A 27,909-nucleotide genomic window follows, 5' to 3' on the forward strand; every position below is an offset into this window, starting at 1 on the left:
GGGCGGTAGGGAGGGGGAATAAGGCACCGTGAGTGTCCAGGGAAGGCCAAGGAGGGGGTGGAGATGGCACCGAGGGGCAGGCCCCTGACCCGCCCTGCCCACAGAGAGGGGAGGCTGGGGAGCCTCGGGCCTCCACCCACCGCTGCTTCTCTGTGGTCCCCAACCCCTCCCTGAGCTCCCCCATCCACCCGGGAGTGTCCTCCCGCTCTGCACTCTGGACTGTGCCCTCAGCGTGTCACTGCCGCCTGCAATTTTCTGTCTGTGAGACTCTGAGCCTCCCGAGGGACGCGTGCCTCCCAGGGGTCCGTCCGGGCACCTGCCTCCACTCTCCTGGGCAGCCCGATCCCTGGGGACTCTGGTCTCTTCTCCCATCTCTGGGAGACCAGATGCACAGCCTGGTCTCTGGGTAGCCACTGGCCTCTGCTTGGGCCATCTCTGACCTTGGATGCTCTCTGTGACCTCTGGCCTGAGTGTCTCTCTTTTACTGACCCCAAGACCCTTTTGGAGACCTGAACTCTACTGATCTGCAGATGTCTTCAGCCCCAAGCTGACCTTTCTTCTGGGTGACCTCTGATCTTTGAATGGTCCTTTGAAATCCCTTGACTCTGTTTGACCTCTTTGACCTTGGAGTAACCCCAACTGATTCCTGAGTGACCTCTTTGACCTTTTGATGACCTTGACCCATGTCTGACCTGTCTGACCTCTGGTGGCCTCTACCACCCTCGGCTGGCCCTTGAGCCTCAGATGACCTCTCTGAGCCTCCATACCCTTGTCCTGGTCCCCCAACCTCAAGGCACCAAAGCTCTCTAGGCCCTCACAGGGAGCTGGCCCCCGTGGCCTGGGGTCCCCTGCGGGCCTCACCGTCTGGTCGGTGAGCGGCGGGAGGACGATGGTCTTCTCCATGGTGTTCATGACCAGCTTCCACAGCTCCTTCAGCACCCGCTTCAGCACCGTCTTCTCGCAGATTTTGGCAAAGAGGGTCAGGCTGGGGGCGGAGGGCGGGTCTGAGAGGGTCTGAGAGGGGCCCTGAGGCTGGCAGTGGAGGGCTCCCCCTGCGCCGCACGGTAGGGGGCACGGTAGGGGGCACTCGGCGCACGCGCAGCCCCGAGATGCCCCGAGGCCCCACAGAGCGGCCCGTGTGGGCGCGTGCAGAACCCTGGTGCTGGGAAGGTCAGCGGGAGCCGCACTGGAAGTGGCTTGGGGGCCTGGGGAGGAGGCTCGCACCTGCACCTATCGTGGGGATGGGGCGGCGGGAGCCATGGAGGGCTCTAGAGGGGCACGCCCTGACATTCGTGGGAGCAACCTCGTGGTGGGGTGAGCCGGCCCAGGAGCCTGCAGACCGGGGCTGGGAGGGGGCGAGCGCCGCCAGGGGGAGGGCGTGGCCCGAGGAGGGCGCACTTGGGAGGAAAGCCAGCAGAAGGTTTGTGAGTGGATGTGCGGGGGGCCAAGGACAGAGAGGGACAGTCCACATGACCCACACCGACCTACCCCGCCATCCACCAGACCCCGCCCAGCCTTCTCTCGTTCTCTTCTGTCTCTTTCCACCTCCCCCTCCTCATCCATTCCTTTCCTTCCTCCTTTCTTCCACCCATCTGTCCGCCCACCATCCTTTTTAACCTTTGAAGCCTTTTTCCTTCAATCATTCGTCATCTCGATGCCCAGCCCTGGAGCCCTTCATCCACCCAGCCACCACCCATTCATCCCTGCAGATACTCACTCACCAGTCCTGACAACTATCTACCCCGTCTCCCTGCCTCCACTCACACACTCTTTCACACAACCCCCACCCCCACCCCAAGCCTGGCTCCCTGGCCCGGCTCCGGCCTCCCTGGTCCGTCCCAGGCCCTGCCAGCTCACTTGCTGTCCAGCAGGTCCATGATGGGCTGCAGCACGTTGTCGGCGTCCTGGGCCACACTGCTGCAGGCGCTGGCGGGCACGTTGCCTGTGCCCTTCACCTGGCTGAGGATGTCACCCATCTGTTTGACGCATTCTTCGATGTGTGGCTGAAAGCTGGGGACAGAGCGGGGAGGGCTCAGACCCCACTCCCCTGGCACCCAGAGGGTGGGGCGGCCAGCGCCAACCTGTGTGGTGGTCTAATGCCACACCAGGGAGCAAGGCCACCCTCAGCTGGCAATGTTGGGGACGGGCAGAACCGCGGGGCATTGATCCGTGTTGTTCATTTCATTCTCAAAAGTCCTGCTGGGGTCCTGTCTATCATCATCCCCACTTGACCCATGAATAGGCTAGGGCTCAGAAAGGTTGGGTGATTCTCCCCAGGACACACAGCTAGTAAGCAGTGGAGCCAGGATTTGAACTTGGCATCATCTGGCGCTGAGCCTGGTCTCTTCCTCTGCCTCTGCTGAGTCTCCCGATGGCCCAGGCTCCCTCCCCGATGCCCCGGCCCTGCAGATGCCCACCTGGTGGCGAACACCCGGCTGAGCTCATCCAAGACATTGTTGAGTTTCACCTGGAGCTCCTTCAGGATGTCACTGGCCTCGGCGTCCAGCTGGGAGCGGAAGGGACAGCAGGTCAGGGGGACGGAGCATCCACGAACCTGGACTTCTCATCTCACCAGGAAGAGGGAGCCCGAGGGGCGGCAGAGGATGGGAGACCCGGTGGAGCCGCCAGCTTGGGTCTAAGGGGAAATGGGGCTAAAACCCAGCCCAAGACCCAGGGGATGCGCTGCGGGGACCCAGGGGGCGCCGCACCTCCTTCCCTCCCATGGCTTCGAACATCTTCTCCAGCTGGACGCGGAGCTGCTGGGTGTTGTTCATGAGGATGCAGGGCTGCGGGGGGGCGGGCAGCGGGGTCAGGCCTCGGCGCTGCCCACCCCCCAGGGACCGCGGCATGGGCTCAGGGGCTGGGGCGGGGGACCCCGGGGCCGCAGGTCAAGTGCGCTCAGGTTCCCGGGATCCCTGGGCAGCTCGCCTCTGGGGCTGGGGCGGGGTGAGGATGGAAGTGATTTTGCCCCACGAGCTGGGCTGGGCAGGGCGGGTCCAGAAGAGGGTGGGGGTCCCCCGTGGACCCAGAGCCCCGCACTCACACCCACCACTCAACACCCAGACGACAACGACACTGAAGGCACCAGCCTCCACCCCAGTCAGACCCCAGGCCCAGAGACACACTCACCCCACACCCATCACACAGCCAGAGAAGGCACAGACCTGGCGCCCAGGTGCCCTGTGCCCAGACACACAGAACCCGACACACACCAATCAGCACACTCAACAGCTGGCATCTTGCCGGGACAGTGAGGCCACACCAGCTGGACACACAGATATCCAGGTGTCAGGGCGCGGGGAGGGTGGGGCCCTGGGGACGCTGGGTGGGGGTGGGCAGGGCACAGGACGGGGCGCCCGCAGGTCACCACTTTCTCCTTCTCCTTGGAGCAGTAGGAGGCGAAGTCCTTGGAGATGATGTCCGCGTACTGGAGAAGCACGTTGCTGATGGTCTGGGGGGACACGGGGTGGGTGAGAGCAGGGCAGGGCTGGTCACCAGTCCCAGCAAGACCACTAGTGAGACCATGGATGAACTTCCACTCAGAACTTCCATGGATGATCTCCACCCAGGACGACCATCAAAATACCGTCGTCCAGATGAAGACCCAGGTTTTTTTTTTTTTCTTTCTTTCTATTTTTGGTGCTGGGGATGGAACCCGGTTCACTTCACCCCTGAACCACATCCCCAGGCCTTTTTGTATTTTATTTAGAGATTGAGTCTCACTGAGTTGCTGAGGCTGGCTTTGAACTTGCAATCCTCCTGCCTTAGCTCCCCAGCTAGTGGGATCCCTGGTGTGAGCCACTCTGCTCGGCTCTTCTCTCTCTCTCTCTCTCTCTCTCTCTCTCTCTCTCTCTCTCTCTCTCTCTCACTCTCTCACTCTCGCTCTCGCTCTCTAAAGAGACCAACCACCACATTAACCTAGACTCAATCATGACCTGATCCCGAATTGAATCCCAGTCTGACCTGAAATCCCCACCAAGGTCATCCTGGCCTCATGGCAATCCAAACTTGAACTCCAATCCAACAAAACCAAACTCACCTGGAAACCTTTCTAACTTACAGAGACCACAGCCTCCGCTGCAACCTCAATGCCGACTCAAAAACCCAATCCAGAAGGACCCCCCCGCCCAAGCACCAACCCCAGCCCCAGCCCCAGCCCCAGCATCACCAGCCCCAGCCCCATCCACTCTCCAGCCCCAGTCTGGCCCAAGGCCAGGTCCCAACAAACCCAAGCTCTGACCTAAACCCGGGATTCAATCCCATGGCTCCAGCTCCACGGCACCCCCGCCTCCACCCTGAGCAAGCCCAACCCCCTCTGACCCACGCTGCCCCCCGGTGCCCACCCCACACCTTGGCGAAGCGCCTCATGTAGTGCCCCACAATCTGGGGGTCGGGGCACTCGAGCTTCTTGATGATCTCGAAGCTCTGGTTGAGCTGGGAGAAGACGTCCACTACGGAGCAGGAGAAGAGCGCGTGCTCCGAGGTCTGCTGGAACTGCAGGAGGGGCAGGAGGGGACGGTCAGAGCAGGGCAGGCCCCGAGCCCGCCCTCCTGGCCTCCGGGGGGACAGCGCACACTGACCACCGGGAGGGGTGGCTCGGAGTAGCCGGGTGACAGACTGCCACCTCTAAAGTCGGCCACGAGGCCACGGGGAGGGTGGAGAGGTCAGGTCTGCTGGTGGACACCCACGGCACACCGCGTGCGCTCACCTCAAGGGCAACGGATGCCCCAGTGGACCCCAGTGGGTGCCCCGAGGGAACGAGGCCACTGTGGGCAAACGGGCAGCGTGGTCCCGCGCTGACCCCCTTACCCCATCCTTCTTGTCCCGCTCCAGGGCGCCGTGCAGGAAGTCGCGGGACACCTCCTCATTCTCATCCAGCCACTGAATGACAAATGGCTCAAACCACCTGCGATGGAGGGCTGTGGTGGGGCCCAGCGCTCCCCTCCCCGGCCCTGCTCTGCCTGTTCCCACCCAGTACTGGGGGGTGTCGGCCTGTGGCCTCGGGTGGCCCTGGCTCCCCTCCCCCACTGGGCTCAGGGACTTTGCCCATGAAATGGACCCAGCAGCAGCCATCAGAGGAAGGCCCAGACTTCAGGAGCCCCGGCTCAGATACACCTCCTTCGCCCTCTGAGGTCCTGTTCCCTACCCGGTCCGCATTCTGCATCATGGATTCAACCCACTGGGGTTCAAAATTAGTGTGCAGAGCCGGGCGCGGTGGCCCACGCCCGTCATCCCAGCGGCTTGGGAGGTTGGGGCAGGAGGAACATGGGTTCAAAGCCAGCCTCAGCAATGGCGAGGCGCCAAGCAACTCAGTGAGACCCGGATACAAAATAGGGCTGCGATGGGGCTCAGTGGTCGGGTGCCCTGAGTTCGATCCCTGGTACCAAAAATAAATAAATTAACAAATTGAATACCGTAGTGTGCAGACACCACACCGTTTAGTAGAAGGGACCTAGCACCTCAGACTTTGTGTCCTGGAACCACTCCCAGTGGACGCTGGGGGATGACCGCACAGCAGACTGTCCCACGGGGCTGCTGTGAGCAGTGACCAGTGTGGCACTCAGTAGGTCCTGAGGAATCGGTGGCCACCATCCCCGTCCCCCACACAGCGCAGGTGTCGGTCACCCCAAGTTCACCTCCTGAGTCCATCACTGACCTCACTGGGCCAAGTCACCGGCATCTTTTAACCTCCATTTCCTCACCCAGAAAGTGGGGATGGTCACGCCCTCGTGTCACCTCACGGAATCACCAGGAGGATTAGGTGAGGAAAGGCACAGGGACAGCGCTGCGCGTCCTCGGCCTCTCTGACCACCGACGTTCTGGGCTGTGGGGGTCCCCAGTCCAGTGGCTGGGAGTCAAGGAGACGGGGCGTGAGCCCCACTGTGCCCTGACACCCAGGCGTCCCTTAGCGGATCTGACCTCTGCTCGGGGTCCCCTGGCTGTGGCGCAGTCCTGGCTCTGGCAGGCTTGGGTGGAGGACTTACGCGGGGTACTCGGGCACGCGGTCCTTGAAGGCGGGAAGCTCTGCCACGTACTCGTTGTAGAGCCACTTGACCTTGAAGTGCAGGTTCATGTAGTCGGCGCTCTTGCACAGGCGGTGCTTGTCATGTTCTGATGGGGACAGAGGGGACCGCTCAGCCGGGAGGGTCCACCACCCTCCCCTCTGCCTCAGCAGACAGGTGACGACTGGTGTCCGACGCAGGCAGAGTCCAGGCACTGGCAGCCTTGGAGGGGATGCTTGGGCCCCCTTCGGGCAGCGGCGTGGCCAGGGCAGGTGGGACTCACCGTCCATGGCGTACTTCATGTCCTGGGCGAACAGGTTCCACATCACCTCGGCGCTGATCTTCCCCACATTCAGCTCTTGGGGGAACCTGGCAAAGTCACAGAAGTATGAACTCTAGGCGACCGAAGCCAGAGGGCACGGGCTGCTCCTCCTTCGCTGTCCAGGTGGCCGTGTGGGCAGGGCAGGGGTCTGCATCCAAGTCCCCCATGGTCACTGAGTAGCCGAGCAGCTGCGCTAAGGCCTGGACCAACCTCAGCCTCTGCCCACCCACTCGTCCCTCTGTCTCTCCGTCCACTCATTCACTCACTGGCCCAAATATTGCCTGTCCACCCACCTGGCCATCTGTGCATCCAACCGTCCGTCACCTCTCCATCTGTCCCTCCATCTGCTCATTCACTCACCACGCATCCACACATCTACCTGCACCCACTCGGCCGTCTACTCACCTGCCCACCCTTCCCTCCATTCCTGTCTCTATCCATCCCTCCATCCATCATCCATCCATCTTTCCATCCAACCATCTTTCCATCCATCCATCATCCATCCAACCACCCATTCATATACCCAGCCACCCATGCCCACCCATTCCTTCACCTACCACTCACTCACCATCCGCCCACCCATTCACCCACCTGTCTTTCCATTTACCTATCCATCCATTCTTCTCTGTCTATCCACCCAAACATCCACTGTGCTCCATCCAGCTAAATCCATTATCTTAACTCTATATCTAAGTAACCAGGAGCTGTTAGCACCCCAAAATAAGGGGCCCCTTTAGCACTCACCTCAGAAGAAATTAAACACAACAGCTCACAGAGCTAATACGGATGAGTATTTCACAGATACGTAGATCCCCAACAGACCTGCACCCACATGCACACCACTATACAATATCATACAATATTTATATTACACAATACACAATATTTACATGGGGGTAATATTGTGTATTTAAATGTATTCCACAATTACACGCGTAGACACAATTCAACCCACTGACTACCACTGTACACGAACTCCCATACACACACACACTTCAGATAGAAAGCAATTTAAATGCAAAACATTCGGTAGAGTATCTAACCTTTAGCAAATATTTGAACAACACTGTCTATTATTATTTATGAATTTATGCACACGTACAAAATCACACACGTGTGTACACAGTTATTCACACAAATCAGCACTTAGAAAATGCATATTATCTACCTGCACGCGAACTTATGTACCTGACTTCACATGGGCAAAACCACACCCAGGCCCCACCACCCACAGCCTGTCTGTAACGAGACACGGTCCCCTTTACACACTAGACACAAAGCTGTGTGTACGCACACTCACAAGCGCCCAGGAGAGGGAACCCACGGGCCGCGACTCACTGGTTGAGGCAGGGGGTGTAGGAGTTCTTGTCCTCCTCGATGATGGACACTATGAGGGTGATGAGCTTGGACCAGAAGTCCAGGTTCTTGATGCTGGGCCCCTGCTCCTCGGGGGGAACCTCCCCCTTCTTGGCCTGGGAGGGACAGAGGCGACATGGGTTGGTGCCCAGTCAGTGCTTACAGAGGGCAGAGGTGGGAGAGGCGAGGCCCTGTGGCAGGTGACCGGCTGGGGCACAGCCTGCCTGGAAAGGACCCGGACTCAGGAAAACTGGCCCCACAGAGCTCATGTCCCCAGGGCCCTGTGAGCTCAGGACTCTCAGACTCGACTCAGAGACCTGCATGCGCCCGAGACCTGCAGAGCGGGCGGAACGGGAAGGAATGCAAGCCAAGCCCCCCGGAGGGACAGAAGTCAGCCCCTGAGCCCGTGCCGCGGAACCCAACTCGGCCCAACCGCACTGAATGGAGGGGAATGGAACTTCACTGGGTTGAGGGAAACTAGGTGAAGTCGGGGATTCCTTCTGATGGACGCGTCCAAGAGCAACGTCCACAGACTGCAAATAAACAGGCTCCGACTCAGCCGGACCCACCCACCTGAGGCGTCCCTGCAGGGCACCCACTCTTCTCGGCCCAGCAGAGCTTCAGAAATGAGCCCCCTCCACAGACAAGATCAGACAAGATCCCGCTAACCGACTTCACTGACAGCAGCTGCACCTGAGCCACACCCGGCTCACCAGACTCAACCCCACGTAGAACAACCCCACGGAGGGAACGGGTCCCGAGTGGAACACAGTGGACGGGTGGAAATGAACGAGTTCAAGCTCCAGCTCAGCCCAGTCCAGTTAATTCTGTTGACTAATTTGTCAAGAGCAATCTCGACCCCAGCCGGCCAAACAGTGACAAACGGAAGGACACTGATCCAGGTGAACCCAACCCAGTTCTGCCCCGTTCACCTCAACCCAGGTCAGCCGAGTGGTCGATGTCACCCAAATCAATTGAGTGTGAGGGGACACGGCGGGGTCCAGGGATGATCTCAGCTAGGGTGTCACGTCCTAACAGCAGCTGGGCCAGGGGACACCCTGGCTCCCACCGTCCCCCAACTCCCCCATCTCAGTGCTAATTACCTGGTTGTCAATTTCCAACTTGAACAACTTTTCCTCCTTCTAGAATACCCAGTCCCTCAGCCTCATCGGCCATCCCAGGACATTGTATGCACAGACAAGTGTTTGTTGAATGATCTCAAATCAGTTGAGTTCAAGTGGTTAAAAATGAATTTTTTAAAAAATAATTTAGAAGTAGATGGACACGACGCCTTTATCGTTGATTTATCTTTTTGTGGTGCTGAGGGTCGAACCCAGGGCCTCGCACGTGCCAGGCCAGTGCTCTACCGCTGAGCCACGGCCCCAGCCCTAAAAATAAATTTTCTATTTAAGAAATTCGATTCAACTTGAATCGAGGGATGATCTTCTCCCAGGCTCACCGTTTTGTGCCCAACTCAACTCGGCAAACAAATTCCCTGAGCGCCTACTGTATGCCCAAGGCTCAGCGCTTAACTGGACTGGATCTGAAGCTTCTCTTATCAAACCTCTCCCCCAGTCCTGAGATGGGGGCTCAGAGCTCCCCATAAAGATGACACAGAGGCTCCTCACCGGGTCGGTCTGGTACTCCCGGCTGTAGAGCTCGTGGCAGTTGTTGAAGATGTACTCGTAGGTGGAGTTGAGGCAGGCCTTCACGCAGTCCTTCACCACCTGGCTGGCGCGGGGCGGGCTCTGGAGCTCTTGTACCTGAAAGGAGGACGCGGGCAGGGGTGGGCACAGCTGGGCAGGGGCACCCAGGAAGTACTCACGATCATTTTGGGTTCAAGGAAAGGAAGCAGCAGCGTGAGGCAGAAGGTCAAAACCACAAGGAGAGATCACGCACCCTTTGGAACGGCCACCATTGCCAGGACCGAAGGGAGCTGGGGAGGTCATGGAAAAAAGGGGACCCCCACACTGGAAATGTCAGTCCCACTATGAAGCCACCATGTAAGCCTACAGAGATTCCTCAGAAAGTTAAAGATAGCCAGCCGGGTGCGGTGGTGCACGCCTGTAATATCAGAAGCTTGGAAGGAGGCTGAGGCAGGAGGATCGCGAGATCAAAGCCAGCCTTAGCAAGGCTGAGGTGCTAAGCAACCCAGTGAGCCCCTGTCTCTAAATAAAATACAAAATAGGGCTGGGGGTGTGGCTCAGTGGTTAAGCGTCCCTGGGTTCAATCCCAGGTACCCCCCAAAATTGTTTTTTAAATGAAACACAGAACTATCAAATGGCCCAGCAGCCTCCCTCCTGGGTATGCATCCAGGGTAAACGAAATCAGTATGTAGAAGAGACACCCGCGCCCTGGGCTCACTGCACACCACTCACAAGAGCCATGGAGTGGAAACAACTCGAGTGGCCGTCAACCGAGGGGTGGGTGGAGAAAATGGGGCAGTGTATGCACCTAGCGGAATGCCATTTGGCCACAAAAAAAAAAGAACGAAATCCTGGCCCCTGCAGCCACACAGATGCAGCTGGAGGCCACCGAGTTAAGTGAAAGGATCCAGACACAGGAAGACCGAGGCCCTGGCCTCACCACATGCAGATCTAGAATGTGACCTCCTAGGAGGTCGGATTAGAGTGGCGGGTGGGGACTGAGAGGGGCGACCGAGGACATGAGGCCACAGTTGGATGGGAGCCAGAGTCCTGCAGGACCCTCCCCATGGCACTCCAGGGCTCAGGTCCCCTCTTCTACCTTCATCCGAAAGAAGGTGATGCTGGTGAGGAGGTCCACAGTGGACTTGAGGTCCTGGAGTCGCTCGGGGCTGCTGGCCGGGAAGTTATTCTGTTGGAGCAAGAGGAGAGGCGGGCTAGGAAGCAGGCTGGGGGGCGGGAGTCAGGGCGTGTGGGGTTCAGGAGCTCCCAGATTTCAAGAGGCGGGCTGGAGGGTGACAGGGTGTGCCCGGCTGCCCCAGGCCAGCGGGCAACACTGCTTCCCGGGGGCACCCCACGTGTGAGGAGGCTCCTCTGTGCACAAGCCTCTGGGTAGGGCCCCTCCAGGCACACACAGGGGCAGGACACCTGCGCCTCTCACCCGGTACATGGAGAGGTCGATCCTCAGGGAGTTGTGCAGCTGGTCTAGGAGTTTCACAAAGCGCTCTTTCTGAGGAGGCAGGGGAGGATGGAGGATTGATGGAGGCGGGCCTTAGCGGTCTAGAGAAGTCACTGACAGTGGCTGCCACACTGGCTGGGGGCTGGCTGTCCACACCCCAGTCCTCATGAACAGAACCCTCATCACATCTATTTTCCTTCTACATCATTCTACAGAAGACCAAGCTGAGGCCTAGAGAAGGAGAGTGGCTGGTGCAAAGTCACACAGCAAGTCAGGTGCAGGTTGGGAAACCAGGAGTCAAGCAAGACCTGGCACTGGCAGCAATGCGCTGGGCTCCCCCTCCCCCTTTCGCACCCAGCCCTGGGACTGACCCCGAAGTTGGAGGCGGCGAAGCGGTCGGAGGCAGACACGTTGGTGGAGGCGGTGGTGTGCGCATAGTAGGCGTTGATGTTGGCGAGCAGGGTGCTCATGACGGCTGGCACACCGGGGCACATGTACTTGGAGGAGAGGCAGGCAAAGTGGCTGGCGAGAGGAGTGGGAGGCACTGGGACCCGGCCAAGATGGGCGGAGGCCCCCCTAGGTGCCTCCAAAGGGCACCAGCAAATGGCACCCCTCGCCCCCCAAACCAGCTTCCATCCTTCTGCCCCTTCTGTCCCCATTTCTCTGTGCCTCCTGCCCCCACCTTTCCAGTCGTCTGGGTGGCACTATGGCTTCTAACCCAGTCTCCTCCCTGTCCTCTCGCCGTTACCAAGGGCGCCCTACTGGCCTCCCCGGGAACTGCACCCCGCCACGCCCACTCCCTCTCCGGAGCCTCCTCCTAAGACCTCTCCGGCCCACATCCGCCAGCGTCCACTCCGGCCGGCCCCTCCCGCTTTCCGCATGCCCCCGTCCCGGGCTGTGGCCTCACGTCATGGCTTGGTAGATGGACTCGACGCCGTAGCGCATGGCGAACTCGTCCACGATCTCCTGCGCCGTCTCATCGTAGTACACCTTCCAGGCGTCGTCCCCCTTGGCGTCGGGGATCTTCACCACCCCGTTGTTCTGCACGTCCGTCACGAAGTGGAACAGGTTCTGCGGCCACGGGGAGCCGGGGTCATGATGGAGGGCGCGAGGGGCAGCAGGGGCCCCCGGCCTGGGCGGCATGTCGCCTGCCGGCCTGTGCGTGCCTTTGTTTACTGAGCTGCCGGTTCACCCATCCACTCACCCCGCCGTCCGCCCGGCCCCTCCACATTTCACCCAGCCTTCCAGTAACCCAGCCACACAGGCCCTGCCCATCCACGTCCACCCACGGCTCTGCCACTCATCTAGCTGCCATCCACCATCTATCCATCCGTCGATTCGCCCACCCACCCATCTATGCACCCGCCTGTCCATCCAGCGTCTGGCCCATCTATCCCACTGCCCCCAAATCCCTCATCCTTCTTTTTATAATTCAACCATGTATCCACCTATCCATCCCATAACCTGTCCACAATTTAACCCATCTATCCAATCTGTCTGTCCTGATCTCCGCTCACCACCCATGTTCCCTCCTCCACCTGCCAAAACCTAGCTGCGCAACTTTCCAATAAGTCAGCACCACGCCCCCAGCCCCGCCATCTCCCCCAGCATGCTCTCTCCAGCCAAGGGTTCATCCAGCCTCCCACACCCATTGACATCGGCCAACAGCACCTGTCAACTCATCCGCCATCATCCATCTTTCCACCCAGTCACCTCTACTTGGAGTGACTCACCAGGCTCCTGACTCCGCCCCCTCTGCTCTTATCCATCTATTCAGCTCACTCATTCCCTTACCACATCTCGCCTGTCCGTTCACTAACTTAACATTCACTCATCCATCAATCACTCATTCATTTATCAGCATTCATTTAAAAAAAAATGAGTCCTGAGTATATAGTTTCCTCCAGAAGCTCCCACGCAGCCGAAAGAGACAGACGGACACTCAGAGTCCAGCCCAGGATGGAAGGAGGGCCACGGAGTTGAGTGGGGGGGGGGAGTTGGCCTGGAAGTCAAGGAGGGCTTCCCAGAGGAGGGGGCCCTGGAGTCTGACCTTGAGGGGTGGAGAGGAGGCCTTCAGGTAGAGGGGATGGCACAGGGACTGTCTGAGAGGGACAGGGGCGAGGTGTGCATAGCTCCAGAGGACAGGGCGGAAGTGGCCGGCAGTAATGGCAAGGGGCGGGCAGCCGGGAGGTCCCAGCACAGAAGTCTCAGCAGCTTTGACGGTGGCTCAGCGGGGCTCACCTCGTGCAGACAGGTGTACTGGACATGGTAGGGGGCCACCTTTTCCTCGCCCTTGATCTCTACGCTGATGTGTAGCCGGATGGCGCCAGACACGGCGGATTTGTCTGTTCTCTTATCTGCAGGGCAAAAGGGGCTGGTGATCCCGGACCTCCCGGGCACAACCCTGGGCTCCTCTATATCTGCACCATTCTCTTGTCCTTCCAGGCCTGGGGGTCTCCCTGGGCTTCTGTCTCCTCCCTCAGACTAGAGTTCCTTAGACCCTGCCTCTACCTTCACACAGGGTCCTAGACCTCGATTCTTCACTAAGATTAAGTTCTTTTTTGGGGTGGGGCCTGCCAGGGATTGAACTAAGAGGCACTCGGCCACCGAGCCCCACCCCCATCCCTATTTTGCATTTTATTGAGAGACAGGGTTTCACTGAGTTGCTAAGTGCCTCACTTTTGCTGAGGCTGGCTTTGAACTTGAGACCCTCCTGCCTCAGCCTCCGGAGCCACTGGGATTCCAGTCGAGCGCCAAAGCACCGGGCAGGATTAAGATCTTGAGTCTGAGTCTCTGTCCTTAGACTAGCAGCATCCCCAAACTGAAGTCTCAGGACCCAGCTCCCCTCAGACGCTCTACCCAGCAACTGGTCATCTTCCCAGGCAGGGTTCACGGGTTCAGGCCTCTCTCCTCAGTCCAGGGTCTCCAGGTCTCACTTTCTGCCTCCACAGTCAGAACGAGATCCCCGGATGTCTCCTAACCCATGAATGATGCTCGTGACCTCTGCTCATCCCTCCCAGACTGTGTTCTTCCTACACCCTCAGACTATACTCACGCACACTCCTCCTCCCTCAGATGGTGCTCCCCAGCTTCTACGCATCTTTTTAGACATGGGTCTAGGTTCTGTGGGGCTCCGCTTGGATTGGGATTCCCAAAGCATAGCCCCCTCCTTAGACTAGATTCTCAAAGCTCAATCCTTCTTCTCAGATTGGGTCTCTGGTCTGCATCTCTCCCCTCAGACTGGATTCCCAGGTCTTGCTTCCTGTCTCCCCCGTGAGACTGGCTCTGGAGATTCTGCCCTTCTCCTTCTTGTCTTCCTATAGCAAATTAAGAAGTTCCTGGGCTCTGCTCACCTTCTCAACCTTGGTGTTTCCTGCCCCTACCAAGTTGGGCACATGGACCCTGCCTTCCCCACCAGATGAACTTTCTCAACCAAACTCCTTCTGAGACCCCAGCTCCCCACTCCGCTGGGCTCCCTGCTCTGTCTGGTTACCTGGGGACTGTCCCTGCCTCGCTTACCCAGATTGTACCACACGTCCATCTCGCCGCTGAGCGTCCGAACCTCGATGATAGTCTGCCCCAGGAAGTCATCGGACTCCCTCTTGAACCTCTGCTTCACGCGGGATTTGATGTCATCGTCCTCATCCCAGACGCGGACCTTGATGCGGTCAGAGGAGTTGTGACATTCACTGCACAGGGAGGAGGAGGCAGGGACAGGGATCAGGCAGCTGGCACATGCTGGGTCTTGGGACCCTCTCTAGCTACCCCAGAAGTAAGCTCTAGGTGGGGCTGGCGACCCAGCCAGGCGCTTACAAGTGAAAATTCTCTTCCCACACAGGGTTGAGATTTCCATAGATGGTTTTTGTCCGCTTCTTGGTCTTCCCGACCTGGACTGTGACATAAGGGTCGCTGGATCCCGTCTTGTCCTTTGCCTGCAAGCCTTGGGCACAGACCACTAGAAGACACACAGGACAGACATGGAGATCAGGGTCAGGCACGTCAAGAACAGGTGCTCCACATGCTCCAGGCTGTTCACTGGGGACATTGTGACCTGACCTCAGCACAACAGCAGGGCACACTAGGTTTGCCAGAGATTGAACACAGATGGTGCCCGTAGCCCATGTAGGATGGCAAAGTACCCAGCCACCTCGCCCATGGGTAGGACTGCTCTCAGCCACATGCACATTCTGTGCTGTCTCCCTGAGGTCCCCAGGAGGACTGAGTCCCAGCTGCACAGGAAATCATCTGCTCACTTGCGCCCCCTGCAGGCTCCACCCTAGACTCAAGTCCCAGTCTCCCACCTGGATCTCCTGGGGTCAAATCCTGGAACACCTACTTGCCCTGAAATTCTCCTCCTCAAGTTCAAATGCAGTTGGGTGCGGATAAACATCCCAGGGCCCTTGCCCTGGGTGGGACCACTCAGAGACAGACACTAAACATTGTCCCCTAAGGTCCTCCAAGAATCTGAGCCCTAGTTGTCACAGTATTGCCTGCTCATTGGCACCACCTGCAGGGATACTTTCTTTGATGTCGCACTCCCCAGCCTTCCCCTGGGCCTCTGAACCACGTGCCCTCAACTTTCTTGAGGGTCTCCTTCATTGAGCTTGAGCACATGGAGGACACACGCAAGAACTTGGAACAGACAGGGACACACCCAAGTACAACAGCAGCAAAGCAGAGAGTCCAGGGAGTGGAGTAGAGCCCAGGGGCTGAAAAGGAGGGGCCGCGCCGCGCCCTGCGCCTCACCAGTGATGCTGATCTTGGCCGACCACTTCGATGTGCCGTCCAGCACGCTCTGCTTGACCGCCTTCATCTGCTGCGTGTGCGCGGTCTTGGTCACAGCGAAGATTTCCTGGATGAGCTCGAAGATCTCCGGCTTGTTGCGCTCCCGGATCTTCATGCGGTCTTTGAGCACCATGATGATGTTCTGTGTCCTGTCCTCCGCCCCGTGCTTGGAGCTCTTCTCCGCGGCCCCTGCGGACGTCCATGGCTGTCACTGTCCCCATGCGTTCCACCCAGAGGAGCCAGCAGCCCCACCCGAAGAGCTCCCTTGGCTGGGACCACCTGCATTTTATGCCATGGGGACTCAGAAGTCACCTTCAGAAGTTAGCTTCCTACCTGCTCCCTGAACGCCCCTACACAGGCATTTCACCCTGAGGTCCTCTGGTTCTGAGCCCCGCCTCTTGTCCTCACCCCTCCTTAGGCCACGCCTCCCAGGAGACTCCTCCTCCTCCTCCTCCTCCTCCTCCTCCTCCTCCTCCTCCTCCTCCTCCTCGCCATTGAACCACGCCCATTTTGAGTCCCCACCCACTTGGAGTCCCCACCCATTCAGAGTCCCTGCCCGCTGTGTGTCCTCCCCTCACGTGGAGTCCTCTCCCCTCTCTGAACCAGGTGTCCTTGGTGTCTGGCCCTCTCCAAATCCTTTTCCCTGAGCCCCACACGGTCTCTTTCCAGCTCCTTGTGAGTCGTCACCCCTGTCCCAGCCAGCTGCTCCCCAATCCTGAACTGAGCACATCCTCGCCACCTGAGGCGCAGTCCCTCTTAGACACTTCGCCCAGTCCTCCCCAGTCCCTCCCGCGTCTCCGCCCCTTCCAAGCCTCTTCCTCCGCAGCCTCTCCCACTCTGAGCGGGTTGCTCCCTGGGATCCCTCCCTCCTCCCGGCAGACCCAAACACTAGGTTTCTTCTTCTCCAAGGAAAGCTCCTCTTTCCATTAGCTCCGCCCCTTGCTCCGCCCCACCCCTCTTTGACCCCTCACAGCTCCCGTCCCCGCCCTCGATCCCCTAACTCAACCTCCTAATCCTCCTGTTCCGCCTGCCTTATTCCTCCTCCTAGCCTTGTCCCTCCTGGGAAGCCCGCCCAGGTCCCCACTGCAGTCAGAGGTCCCCGCCCAGAGGCGCCCCTCCTCTTCAGCAGCCCGCTCCGCCCTCTTCCCCGGAGCTCCGCCCCTAGTCTGGCCCCGCCCACCGCCCCGCCCAGGGGCGCCCTGGCACTCTGCACTCGGCACTCAGTGGGCGCAGACGGCGAACTCACGCTGCAGGCAGTCGGCGTTAAGCAGGTCCTGGCACTTCTCATGGCACTTGACGCCGCACTCGGTGCAGCGCATGCCCTGCCGCGCGATGCCCCACAGCAGCCCCTCGCACTCATAGCAGTAGGTGGGCGTGGTGGCCGTCCACACTTCGAAGTTGTGTGGCGTCGTGCAGGAGATGGGGTATATTAAGGCTTGCAGGGTCTTCTTGTAAACGTGGTTTTTCTGCGAGGATGGAGGGAAAGCAGCGTGGGTCCCCGCCAGCCCTGACCTGGGGGGCATTGCCCGTCTTGTGTCCTCTCCCTCACCCCCATGCTGAGCGCTGTAAAGTCCCAGTCCCTCCCTTCCCCACGTTGCTCATCTGTGTCACACCCCTTCTCTTCCTGGAGGACATGAGAGGCTTGGACAGTTCCAGGAGCTCCCCCACCCCCCAGTTCACCCCTAACTCAGGGAGGGGTGGTGCCCCACACACCAGCTCTTCGTTGTTCAATGTGCTCGAGGCCAAGGCCGAGGTGATGCCAGCTTTTCTGGACTGGACCAGCGACTGGGGCAGGAAAGTCACAAAGGGAGTCACAGCCACAGATGGGAAAGGTCAGCGCAGATTGGGGCCAGCAGCCACAGATGGGAGTCACCAAGACCAATTGGAAACAGGTCACAGACAGCAGCGACAGCAGACCCAGCAGAGAATAAGAAGTGACAGAGGCTGAGTCAGGAGCTGCTCTGGGAGGTGAGCAGCCCTGCACCTCTGACTCGCAACTGCCCACCACAGATAGGGGTCACACTTGGCTGTGATCACCAGCCACAGAGCAAAACCATCAGCCACTCTGTGAACCAAGGTAGGTGAAAGGTGAGAAGTCAGAGGTGGGAATCAAGGTTCCCCCAGAACCCACGATTAGGGGAAAGGTGGAAGATCCCCCATGTAGGTGGATTCGGAGAGGAGACCCCGGGGGGCCCAATTCACCATCACTCACCATGGCCTGAAGTGTCCACGAAGCACGTGGGATAGAAATCAGATTACATTAGTCACAGAAAACGCCTAGCCAGGCCCCTGCCCCAAGACCACCATGAGTAGTTGTACAGATTGCGCATGCTCACATCTGCCCGGTAGTGAAAGGCACAGGCCTTACCAGATCGCTCACAAGTGGGATGGGCTTCCTCTTGCGGATGTCCGGCATGCTGTCTATGATGATGAGACCGCCCCCAGGGCTGTAAGACACACAAGGACGTGAAGGAAGGCCCAGGTGTCACCAACTCCCATGCAGGTATCACCTGAAGCCTGTGCAGGACACTCAGGAGTCAGGGGTTCAACTGTGTCCCACAGAAAGATATGCTGAAGCCCTGACCCCCAATAGTTGAGGATGTGACTTTGTTTTGTTTTTTTGTGGTGCTGGGAATGGAACCTAGGGCCACACCCCCAGCCCCACTAACCTCCACCCTCAACCCCAAGATGTGACCTTATTTGGAAATAGGGTCACTGCAGATGTGATTAGTTAAAAATGTGGTCTTAGTGGAGTAGGGGGCCCTTAATCCAACATGACTGGTGTCCTTATTGAAAGATAGTCATGTGACAACGTGGATGGGTGTCAGAGCGATGCATTCCCAGACCAAAGGGCTCATGATTTGGAACAAACACCAGAAATCAGAAGAGGCAGAGAGAGAGAGAGAGAGAGAGAGAGAGAGAGAGAGAGAGAGATAGAGAGAGAGAGAGAGAGAGAGAGAGAGAGACTGTCCCTATACAGATTTCACGGGACATATGGCCTTACCAATACCTTGATTTAAGACTTTGGGTCTCCAGAGCCGTGAGAGAATAAATTCCCATTGTTTTAAGCCACTGAGTTTATGATAATTTATTACAGCAATTCTAGGAAATGAAGACTTCAACTTCCACGGCTGGGAAATGGGGCGATGAAGCAGGTGTCCACATTAAATGAGAAACTGAATTAAAGCAAGTCTCAATGCTATACTAAAATATATAAGGAAACTTTCTGATGCTCAACATTGGAAATACGTGTGAATTTTAAAAATCTATCTAAGGAGTGAGTCCCAAGATGACGGAAGCGGGAACAGGAATTGTTTGCGCTATTATTGCCTTTTCACAGTTTTGCCTCAGCTGCCAAAAAGGGCTGCAGTGGCAGATGTGGTAGTGATTTCTCAGAACCCTTCTTACTGAGAGGTGTGGCCATCCTTTGAGATTTCAGGGCGTGGCTCCTCTCTGAAGGTTTCCATTGGTCAATGGGAGATCCCTGGCAGCCAATGACTGTGGAGCCACCTCCCAGTGGCTCCAGACTGAGAGTTAAAAGGCGCCTGGACCACAGGTGTGTTGGGCTGCTTCCCTGGTCCAGCACCGCCTGCCTCGCAGGTCTCTCCTGAGAGCCCCTGCCTCATAAATCACGAGCGCAGGAATCCCCTTCTCAGGCTCTGCATCTGGGGCAATCCCCAGCAGGGGCACCGGCTCATTTAATCATAGCCACTGTTCACAAAGGATGTGCAAGGAAGGGAAAGAGGTCATTCTTTTGCTGCTATTTTCAAACACGAATGTCATTAAAAATTATCTTGTGCATCCGGTAACCTCACCAGCCAACACCCTGCAAATCTTAAGACGTCAGCTCCGACAGCATGCTCCAATTAAATCTAAATGACTGTCGTCAATTGAAAAGCCATCAATTGAGAAATTTAAAAACAGAATCGAAGCAAAAAATGTGCTCCAGGGTTGCAGATGGAGGACGTGGGAATTCATTTCTGCTTTATCTTAAATTTATTTCTGCTGGGTGTGATGGCATGTGCCTGGAGTCTCGCTCAGTTTCTTGACAGGCTGAAGCAGGAGGATCTTTGAGCGCAGTGATTCGAGGCTAGCAATATTGGGCAATATAGGGAGACCCAATTTCAAAACAAAACAAAACAATTTTCCAAGGAGAAATGGCCTTGAATTATACAAGTGCCTGAAACAAAGCCCACATCTCTCTGGACTCAGTTTCCCCGTCCATAACCTAAAAGCAGCAGAGCCTCTCAATTATTCAATATCTTTAGATCAGTTCAAAGATTGCCGGCTTTAAGCATATGAGTGTGGTTAAGGGCCATAGGTCGTGGCCACATTATTTTTAACCCCTTCATTTCTGAGGATTGAGCCCGAGGGTGCTCCACCACACCCCAGCCCTTTTAAAGTTTGAGACTGAGTCTTGCTAAGTTGCCCAGGCTGGCCTCAAACTTGCTACCCTCCTGCCTCAGCTACCTGAGTAATTAAGATTACAGGCACTCACCACCATGTCCTGGCCACATTACCTTGCCCAATATCCATCTCCTCTCTAAATGAGGCCACTCCTCACCCCCACTAGGCTGGTCCTCACATGCAGATGAGCCTTAAGCTCTGAGTCCAAAAATTACTTCCATTTCCTTCAGTACTGTTACTTACCCACCCTTGAACCAGAGGGATTTGGACATTTCTCCTTCTCCTCGGGCCTGCAGGACAGACAGATGGACATGGTCAGTGTGGTTGTCCTCCAACCCCACGGCAGACTGCAATTCAATTCTGTCTCCCCTTTGGGCTTGGAGTCAGGAACCTGGGTCCTACTCTCAGCTGTGTGTCCTTAGGGAGTTCTGAGGATTTCTCTGAGCCTTAGTTTGTCCATCTTTAAAGTAGGCTGGGGGAGATTTCTCTCTGTCACCAACCTCAATCAAACCTCATTTGTCAAACCTGGGGGTTTGTTAGCATCATCCCCCAAAAGAGTTTGTCCTCTGTAGCTCTGGGATGAAAGGAAGCAGTGCTCTTCTGAAATAATGTTGAAATATTTTGCATATCCAATTTCTTCCCTTTGTGGTGCTGGAACCCAAACCTTGCAATTGCTCCACCACTGAGGCACACGCAGCCAGAATGTCACTCATCTTTAAGTGTTACCTCCTCTAGGAAGCTTTCCTGATAACCTTGGGGTAGTTTTATGTTCTTCTGTGAAACCCAGATAACCTGCCCAAATTTATTTTTCTTGTCATATCACTAGTTCCACCGGCAACAGTGAAGGCTGCATTTAACTTGCTGACTTAGCGAAAGTTACTCAATAGACTTTTTTTTTTTACTATATACTCTTTCTTCTCTTTCGAATTTAGAATCATGTGAATGTATTAATTAATCAAAAATAATATAAAATTCCATTTCAAAGCAAATAAGGCATTTGGTTTAAATTTCTGAGACTTTGATATTTAATGGTCTCAGGTGTTTGTTTAGGGTCTTCTGCCAGCCTCACCCCAGCTTGAAAGGTCACTGTGGATGACACAGCCCAGGTGGGTGGAATGAAGGAATAATGAGTGGCTTCAACCCCACTGCCCATTTGCAGTCACCCCAGAAGTTAAATCTTTCACTTTATTTCTTCTCTGATGCTGACCCAACCTCACATCTTTCTCTAATCTGGACAATGACCTACATTTTTTAACAGGGAAACCTAAATAAACCCTCTGGCTTCACATTCTCTTAATAGATCTAAAAATCACTAATCTTGGAGGGCATGCAGCCGGGAAATACATCGTTAGTCTCCCACTAGCTTTGCTGTAGATCACATCCCTGACGTCTGGCTATGTGATCATGACAGTTGCCCAGGTTACTCTTCCAGGACCTGAAGGTCACTTTTTGGGAAAAACGCCGACTCTTCCCTTGGTCCTGTAGGCGTCCGTGCTTACTGGTGTCTGTCTCCCCTGCTGTCTTAATCTTTGGGTCAGATTCTGCTCAGCTCTGCATGTTGACATGTTGATCTAGAATACAGGGTTAACTCCACCTAGGCTCTCTCTGCCTTCAAGGCTCAAGACACCTACTAGCCAGCAAGGAGTAAAAAGAGGTGGCACCTCAGTTCCCGGAGATCTCAGCCCAGGCCCCTAAAGGCATGAATATTCCTCCACTGTGTTAACCTAACGCTCTCATAATAAATTCCTCTTTTTCCACTTAACGTCCTTGAAAGTTTTCCCTGTGCCAAGCAGAAGCCCTGAACGGAAGCCTTGGCTGGGCACCTCCTTCTGGCCTCCTGTCCGTGCCTACCTCCAGGAGGCTAAAGCCTAGGGTCTCTGACTTTCCTTTCCCAGCCTCACATCCCCTGTCTGCAAAGGTGCAGCACTGCCCAGCAGGCAGAGCAGCAATGGGCGGGGCCAAGCAGGTGTGGGTGGGGCCAAGAACTTGGCTGTGGAGGTGAAGGCAGGGCTGCAGGAGGTGGGAAAATGGGCATGGCCAAGCTGTCTTAGGCTAGGTGTGGGCAAGGCCAGGGCACAGGGGTCAAGTTGGCAAGGGTGCGAGGTGGCGCGCAGCATGAGGAAGGCATGGCAGGAAAGGGTCAGGGTGGGCGAGGCGCGGAGGGATGTGGGAAGCAGGTGCGTCCATTCTGAATACCAGCAGGAACAGGAGAGGGGAGTTGGGCGTGGCAATTAGCCTGAAGGGGTCAGTGGGTGGGGTCAAGCTGCGTGAGGGTGTGGTATTGGGCGTGGTCAGGCTGGTGTGGGCGGGGCTGCGTGCCGCTCACTCACCTCCTGCAGCTGCATCCTCACTTTGTTGAAGGCTCGCAGCCAGTTGGCCTTGGCCCTGGACATGGAGTCCTGACCCTCCTGGCCTTCCTCATCCTCCCGTGGCCTGAAACTGAGACAGGGAACGTGATGAGCTGCCAGGGCCATGATCCTGTCCCCTGACCCTCTGCCTTCCAAGCCATGCACGCTGCGGCCTCTCTGGCTCCTTAGAATCGCTATCACCCTCCGGACTCACCCCCCTGATCCCTTCACCGCCAGAACCCCCCGGCCGCTATGGCCCTTGGTAATTCCGTTTGTCCCTGGTCATTCAGATGCTCTGAGGCCTCTCCTGTCTCAGCAGCCCCTAAGGTCACGCCCCTAAGAGCCTTTCATGAACCCACTCACCCACCTTGTCACCTCTGAGTCCTTCAATAAATGCACGGCCCTGTGACACTCCAGACCCACAGCTGCCCAGGTCCACAATCACACCCTTCATGGCCTTGCTGACCCGTGACCTTGACCCAGCCCCTCCAGGCCCCTCAACCCGTCTGTTACCTCTCCTCAGCCTTGGGGGGTTCGGGCTCGGGTGCTCCAGGCACCTCTTCAGGTGTGGGTGGCTTGGAGGTCGCCTTGGGCGCATCGGGGGCCTCCGTGGGCAAGGCGGGGGCCTTGTCCTCCTTCTCGGGAGCAGCTGGTGGGTGGCTGAGGCGCTTGAAGTCTTTGGGCTCCGCTGCGACTGACTCCTGCTGGACATAGCTGCCCAGGTCGTCGGGCACCTCCTCCTCCTCCTCCACCTCCTCCTCCTCCTCCTCTTCCTCCTCCTCCTCGGGCAGCTCCTCATCCTCCAAGTCCTCCTCCAGGTCCTCCTCCAGGTCCTCCTCCAGGTCCTCCTCCAGGTCCTCCTCATCCTGGTCCCAGCGGGGCGAGTCTTTGTGGTAGCTCACGGAGCTGTGGCAGGAGTGGTAGGAGTCCCGGTCGCGCTCGTCCTCCAGCTCGGAGCCCTGCAGGCTCTGCTCGTCGGGGTCGAAGTCCTCGCTCAGCTGGGAGCTGCCCTGGCTCAGCTCTCCCGAGGAGGCGTAGTGGCTGCTGCCGGTGGGGCTGCGGGATGGGATGGGCTGGAGCTCAGGGCTGGGGTGCCCCACCACTGACCCTGAGCCCCATCATCACCCTGGCGTTCACTCTGCATCAACTGAGCACCTACTGTGTGCATGCATACAGTAGGCACTAAGAAACACAGCTGAGAACAAAAAAGACCCAAGTTCCTGCTCTTGTGGCATTTACATCTGGGTAGAGGGACGGGCAATACATCAGATTGATGACATTATTACCTTTCTTTCTTTTCTGGTGCTGAGAATGAACCCAGTGCCTGGTGCATGCTGGGTGAGCGCTCTGCCACTGAGTCACGCCCCAGTCCCTGGTGATGTCATTAGGCTAGTACACCTGCCTGTGAGGCTCTGGGGTCTCTGTGCTCCCTGAGGGTGCTGCTCAGGTCTGGGGGTCCTAGATCAGCTCCCCGCTACAGCCTCCATGGTCACCTGGTGCTTCCAGAACTCGAATGTGACCACGCCTGGCTCTTGGTGTCCCCAACCTTAGCCTGGGCCTCCTGTGTCCTCCCACCATGAATTCCCCTGGATTCACCAGTACCTGGGCCCGCCTGCCTCTGTTCCTTGCAGCCACCCACAACCCCCACCGCAGCAGGTCCCCGTGCCTCCGCCTCAAATACATATGGGAGGCCCTGGGGGGGGGGGTGGCTCAGTGACAGAGCACTTGTCTAGCACGTGGGAGGCCCCGCACTACAAAAATAAAAATAAAGATTAGGAAATGCTGGGGCTGGGGTTGGAGCTCAGTGGTAAAGTGCTCGCCTAGCATGTGAGAGACCCCGAGTTCGATCCATAGCATCACACAGAAATCAATAAAAAGGTTTATGTCCAACTACAACTAAAAAATAAATATTAAAAAAAAAGAATAGGAAATGCATCCACTTTCCTGAGTCCTGGGTCTAGACTCTGTCCCAACATCTACTCTTGTCCCCAATGGACCCTGCTCCCTTAAAGGCCACAAGGGGTTCTTAGAACCATAAAGCAAATTGCATCCCTCTCTTGTTGCAAATCCTGCCATGGCTCCCTAGTACCTTGCAATAAAACCTGTGCTCAGCCTCATGGGGCTCAGGCTCCCAGCCTCCCACCCCGACCTCCCTCCACTTTCCCACACCCTCCACCGCAGCCTCCTCACTGTTCCTTCAACACCCTCCGTTTACGCCCAACACCAGGCCTCCACAGAGGCCAAGCCCTCTCCAGGAACACCCTTCCTTGCTGGCTTTACCTAGTAAATTCTTACTCATCCTTTAGGACGCACTGAAATGTCCATTTCCTGGATGTGTTCACACCCACTGGCCAGGTCAGGCCCCCATTATATGCTCCTCATGTGCACCCTGGATTGTTCTCTGCATGACCAGAGAAAATCACCTGTCTCTGCCCTAGGAAAGGCGAGCCAGCCCGGGGCCCACCACTAACCTTCCAACAGAAGCTCTGGTCATTCAAAGCATATCATTTGTCCCCATCTTAAATACTGTTTCCAGCCTCAGTGCTGAGGACCCTCTTCCCCAGCCAGTCCTGGGGGTGCTTTAGGGATCATACGAGGGGCTTCTCCCTCAAGCCCTTTTTTGCTAGATTGTGTGTTTAGTTAGTTGCTTTTTAGCACTGACCTACTAGCCACCAGAGAGAGGCTGAGGGAGCAGCAGCGATTAGCGGGCACTGAAGGACTAGGGCGCCCTCTGCTGGTGGATTCTTCAAAGTCCACCCCGGCACATTCTAGGTATTATCCACCTGCAAACTCGGCCGCCATATAAACTGGTTTAACAGGCTTCGTTTCCACTTCTCAAACTGAGGGGTGGTATTCAGTGATCCCCAAGACTTCTCCCGGCCCAGGCTCTGACATTCGGAGGCTGATACCGCTCAGGTGCCTCCGCAGGCTCCGCTGCCCTTGAACCAGCCTTCTCAGAGGCCAACACCCTTCCTTGCTGGCTTTACCTGGTAAATTCTTACTCATCCTTTATAGGTGTGCACCACCACGCCTGGCTGGCATTCCCTGAAATTTTATACCTGAAATGAGTTTCTTGTTCCTGGGCTCAAGATCTAGGGCTAACTTTCAATTGCATGATTCCGCCCCCTCACCCTTGCAGCCCCGAGCCACTGTTTCTGCTGCCTGAAATCCCTTTCCCCTCCTGGGATGACGTATTCATCCTTGAAGGGTGGATCCACTCACCCTCCTCCAGGAAGCATTCCCTGCCTTCCCACACCACCATAATGCCGCGCCCTGTCCCTCCCTCCAGCTGAGCCCTGGCCCGTGGGATGACACTTCCGGTGGCCAGCCTCTTGGAGCCCAGCATCGGCTAGGATGGCCACAGAGGGTGACGCGAGTTGCTCAGGGAACGAAGGTGGTTCCTGCCCCTGCGTCCATCCCCCATTCTGGAAAGTCTCCTTCACCCATGCGCGGCCAAGCTTGGGTTGGGGGTCTCCTCCTTCCTGCTCTGCACCAACCCCTGTGTGTTCTCAGAAATTTGCACAATAGACAGGACTCCATCAGGGACAGATGGATAGACATCAGGCCGGAGAAAAATGAGAAATGGTCACATACACAAGATAAGAGGTGAAGGTCAAGCTGCACCAGCCAGAGCTGAACGACATCAGCTCCATGCACAGCAGCCTAGAGACGTGAGCGACACCCCTGCCCCGTGGGCCTCGGTTTCCCCACCTGTAAGATGGGCACAATCCACCTGTGCTTCCCAGCTTCAGGGACATTCACAGAGATCGTGAGGGGCATTGTGCACCCTCCAGTCCAAGGAAGAAGAGTCTCGGAGAATCCATTTTCCCTCTAAGGAAAATATTTCCAGGCAAATACTCTTCCCAGAACTCTGTGGATGACACCAGGCTGATTACGACTTTGCTTTGTTTCCTCTAAGATAAAGACTTCCTTCTTCGTGAAGAGTTAATATTTTATTTATGTGCAATGCCTCACTTTCCTCTGGGCTGCTTCCAATGCATTGAAACTTTCTTCCAATAATTGCATAAGTGGAGCCCATGCCCTCCAAGAACAAAGCGTTAAAGACCATGCTGACTGCAGAAATGGTCGCGGGAACTGCTAGAGAGGTTGAGAAAGTTGTAAGTACAAATAAAGAGAGATCTGGGATTTCGTTTTTAGTTAAAGATCACAGATGGCTCCAAGATTTGTGGAAGGATGGCCAGAGAAAACCCAGCTGGGTGTGATTCAACCTCCACTTCCGACCTAAAAGCGTCACATGGAGTGTATCCTTCCATTTCCTTGGATCTTAAATATCAACAGAATAGAGTATGTGTCCCAGCTTTTAAAAAGTTTCTTCTAGAATGTTTTATCTATAAACTAGACAGGTTTTGTGTCTAGTGTCCTATACAAAATATAGGAACTTCAAAAAAATTGTTCGATACCTGCAAAGAAATCCTTGATGCTAAAGATTGAGTAGGAAGTGTAGGAAGGTTTTCTTTCAAATTATATTTTGATTGAACTCGGGGGCACTTAACCACTGAGCCACATCCCCTGCCCTTTTATATATTTTATAGAGAGATTTCGCTTGTTGCTCAGGGCCTTGCTATGTTGCTGAGGCTGGCTTTGAACTCATGATCCTTCTGCCTCAGCCTCCAGAGTTGCTGGGATTACAGGTGTGTGTCCCAGCACCCAGCTAGGTCGCTTCTTTTTTAATTCATGGATCTATCAAAATATAACACTAAGGGTTGGGATGGAGCTCGGTGACAGAGCACTCACCTAGCAAGCACAAAGCCCTGGTTCTGATCCCCGGCACCACGCATAAATATACATATTATATAGAATATACTATAGGTATAATTTATATTATATAAATATAGATATGTATATTATATTTGTATGCAATAAAACACTAAAATATTACTTATTTGAATGAGTTTTTGGGCATCCTTTAATTTCTTTACATGTGTGTGAGGGACAGAGAGCACAGGAGAGACACTGGGGATTGAACCCAGGGGTGCTTAACCACTGAACCACATTCCCAGCCCTTTTTATTTTTTACTTTGAGGCAGGATCTTGCTAAGCTGCTGAAACTGGCCTTGAACCTGATCTCCTCATGCCTTAACCTCAGAGTCCCTGAGATTATAGGTGTGCATCACCATGCCTGGCTGGCATTCCCTTAGATTTTACACCTGAAATGAGTTTCTTGTTCCTGGGCTCAAGATCTAGGGCTAACTTTCAATTCCTTGATGGGAGAACACAGGGCGGGGCCATGTGGAGGGAAGGCGGGGCCACAGGGAAGGGCGGGGCCATGGGTAAGGGCGGGGCCATGTGGAGAAAGGGCGCGGCCACAGAGAAGGGCGGGGCCAAGTGGAAGAAGGGCGGGGCCACGGGGAAGGGTGGGGCCATATGGAAGAAGGGCGGGGCCACGGGGAAGGGCGGGGCCATCACTGCGCCCCACCCCCACACACCGGTTAGACCTTTCCCCTTCAGTCATCCCCTCTCCTCTGCCCAGTCACACAGTATGCAGGGACCAGTGGCTTCTAAAGGGTATGCCACAGAGGTCCCATAGGTCCAGAAAACCTCTCGGGCCTGAAGGTCCTTCTCGCTT

The 27,909-nt window shown here is 56.3% G+C and overlaps 1 protein-coding gene across 3 annotated transcripts in view; it reads right to left on the bottom strand.

Moving 5' to 3' along the window:
* Positions 1–27,909, bottom strand: part of Unc13a (unc-13 homolog A) — a 59,494-nt gene that overhangs the window by 15,043 nt on the left and 16,542 nt on the right. The window contains exons 10-35 of one of the 3 annotated variants that reach the window (XM_021731508.3): positions 22,836–23,378; positions 22,305–22,413; positions 20,218–20,264; positions 17,936–18,014; positions 17,780–17,785; positions 17,281–17,352; positions 16,814–17,033; positions 15,529–15,756; positions 14,596–14,737; positions 14,302–14,471; positions 13,024–13,139; positions 11,690–11,853; positions 11,154–11,304; positions 10,765–10,833; positions 10,426–10,515; positions 9,309–9,443; positions 7,663–7,796; positions 6,286–6,371; positions 5,985–6,111; positions 4,810–4,906; positions 4,351–4,494; positions 3,368–3,451; positions 2,709–2,786; positions 2,418–2,506; positions 1,858–2,010; positions 862–985 (exon numbers count right to left, since the gene is read on the bottom strand). In XM_021731508.3, the coding sequence (XP_021587183.2) occupies positions 862–985; positions 1,858–2,010; positions 2,418–2,506; positions 2,709–2,786; positions 3,368–3,451; positions 4,351–4,494; positions 4,810–4,906; positions 5,985–6,111; positions 6,286–6,371; positions 7,663–7,796; positions 9,309–9,443; positions 10,426–10,515; positions 10,765–10,833; positions 11,154–11,304; positions 11,690–11,853; positions 13,024–13,139; positions 14,302–14,471; positions 14,596–14,737; positions 15,529–15,756; positions 16,814–17,033; positions 17,281–17,352; positions 17,780–17,785; positions 17,936–18,014; positions 20,218–20,264; positions 22,305–22,413; positions 22,836–23,378 (3,457 nt within the window). The remainder of the gene's footprint in view (positions 1–861; positions 986–1,857; positions 2,011–2,417; positions 2,507–2,708; positions 2,787–3,367; positions 3,452–4,350; positions 4,495–4,809; positions 4,907–5,984; positions 6,112–6,285; positions 6,372–7,662; positions 7,797–9,308; positions 9,444–10,425; positions 10,516–10,764; positions 10,834–11,153; positions 11,305–11,689; positions 11,854–13,023; positions 13,140–14,301; positions 14,472–14,595; positions 14,738–15,528; positions 15,757–16,813; positions 17,034–17,280; positions 17,353–17,779; positions 17,786–17,935; positions 18,015–20,217; positions 20,265–22,304; positions 22,414–22,835; positions 23,379–27,909) is intronic. The other 2 variants (XM_078037801.1, XM_078037800.1) reach the window with 2 other exon arrangements.

Source organism: Ictidomys tridecemlineatus, chromosome 2 (genome assembly GCF_052094955.1).
Source record: "Ictidomys tridecemlineatus isolate mIctTri1 chromosome 2, mIctTri1.hap1, whole genome shotgun sequence".
Taxonomy (NCBI): domain Eukaryota; kingdom Metazoa; phylum Chordata; class Mammalia; order Rodentia; family Sciuridae; genus Ictidomys; species Ictidomys tridecemlineatus.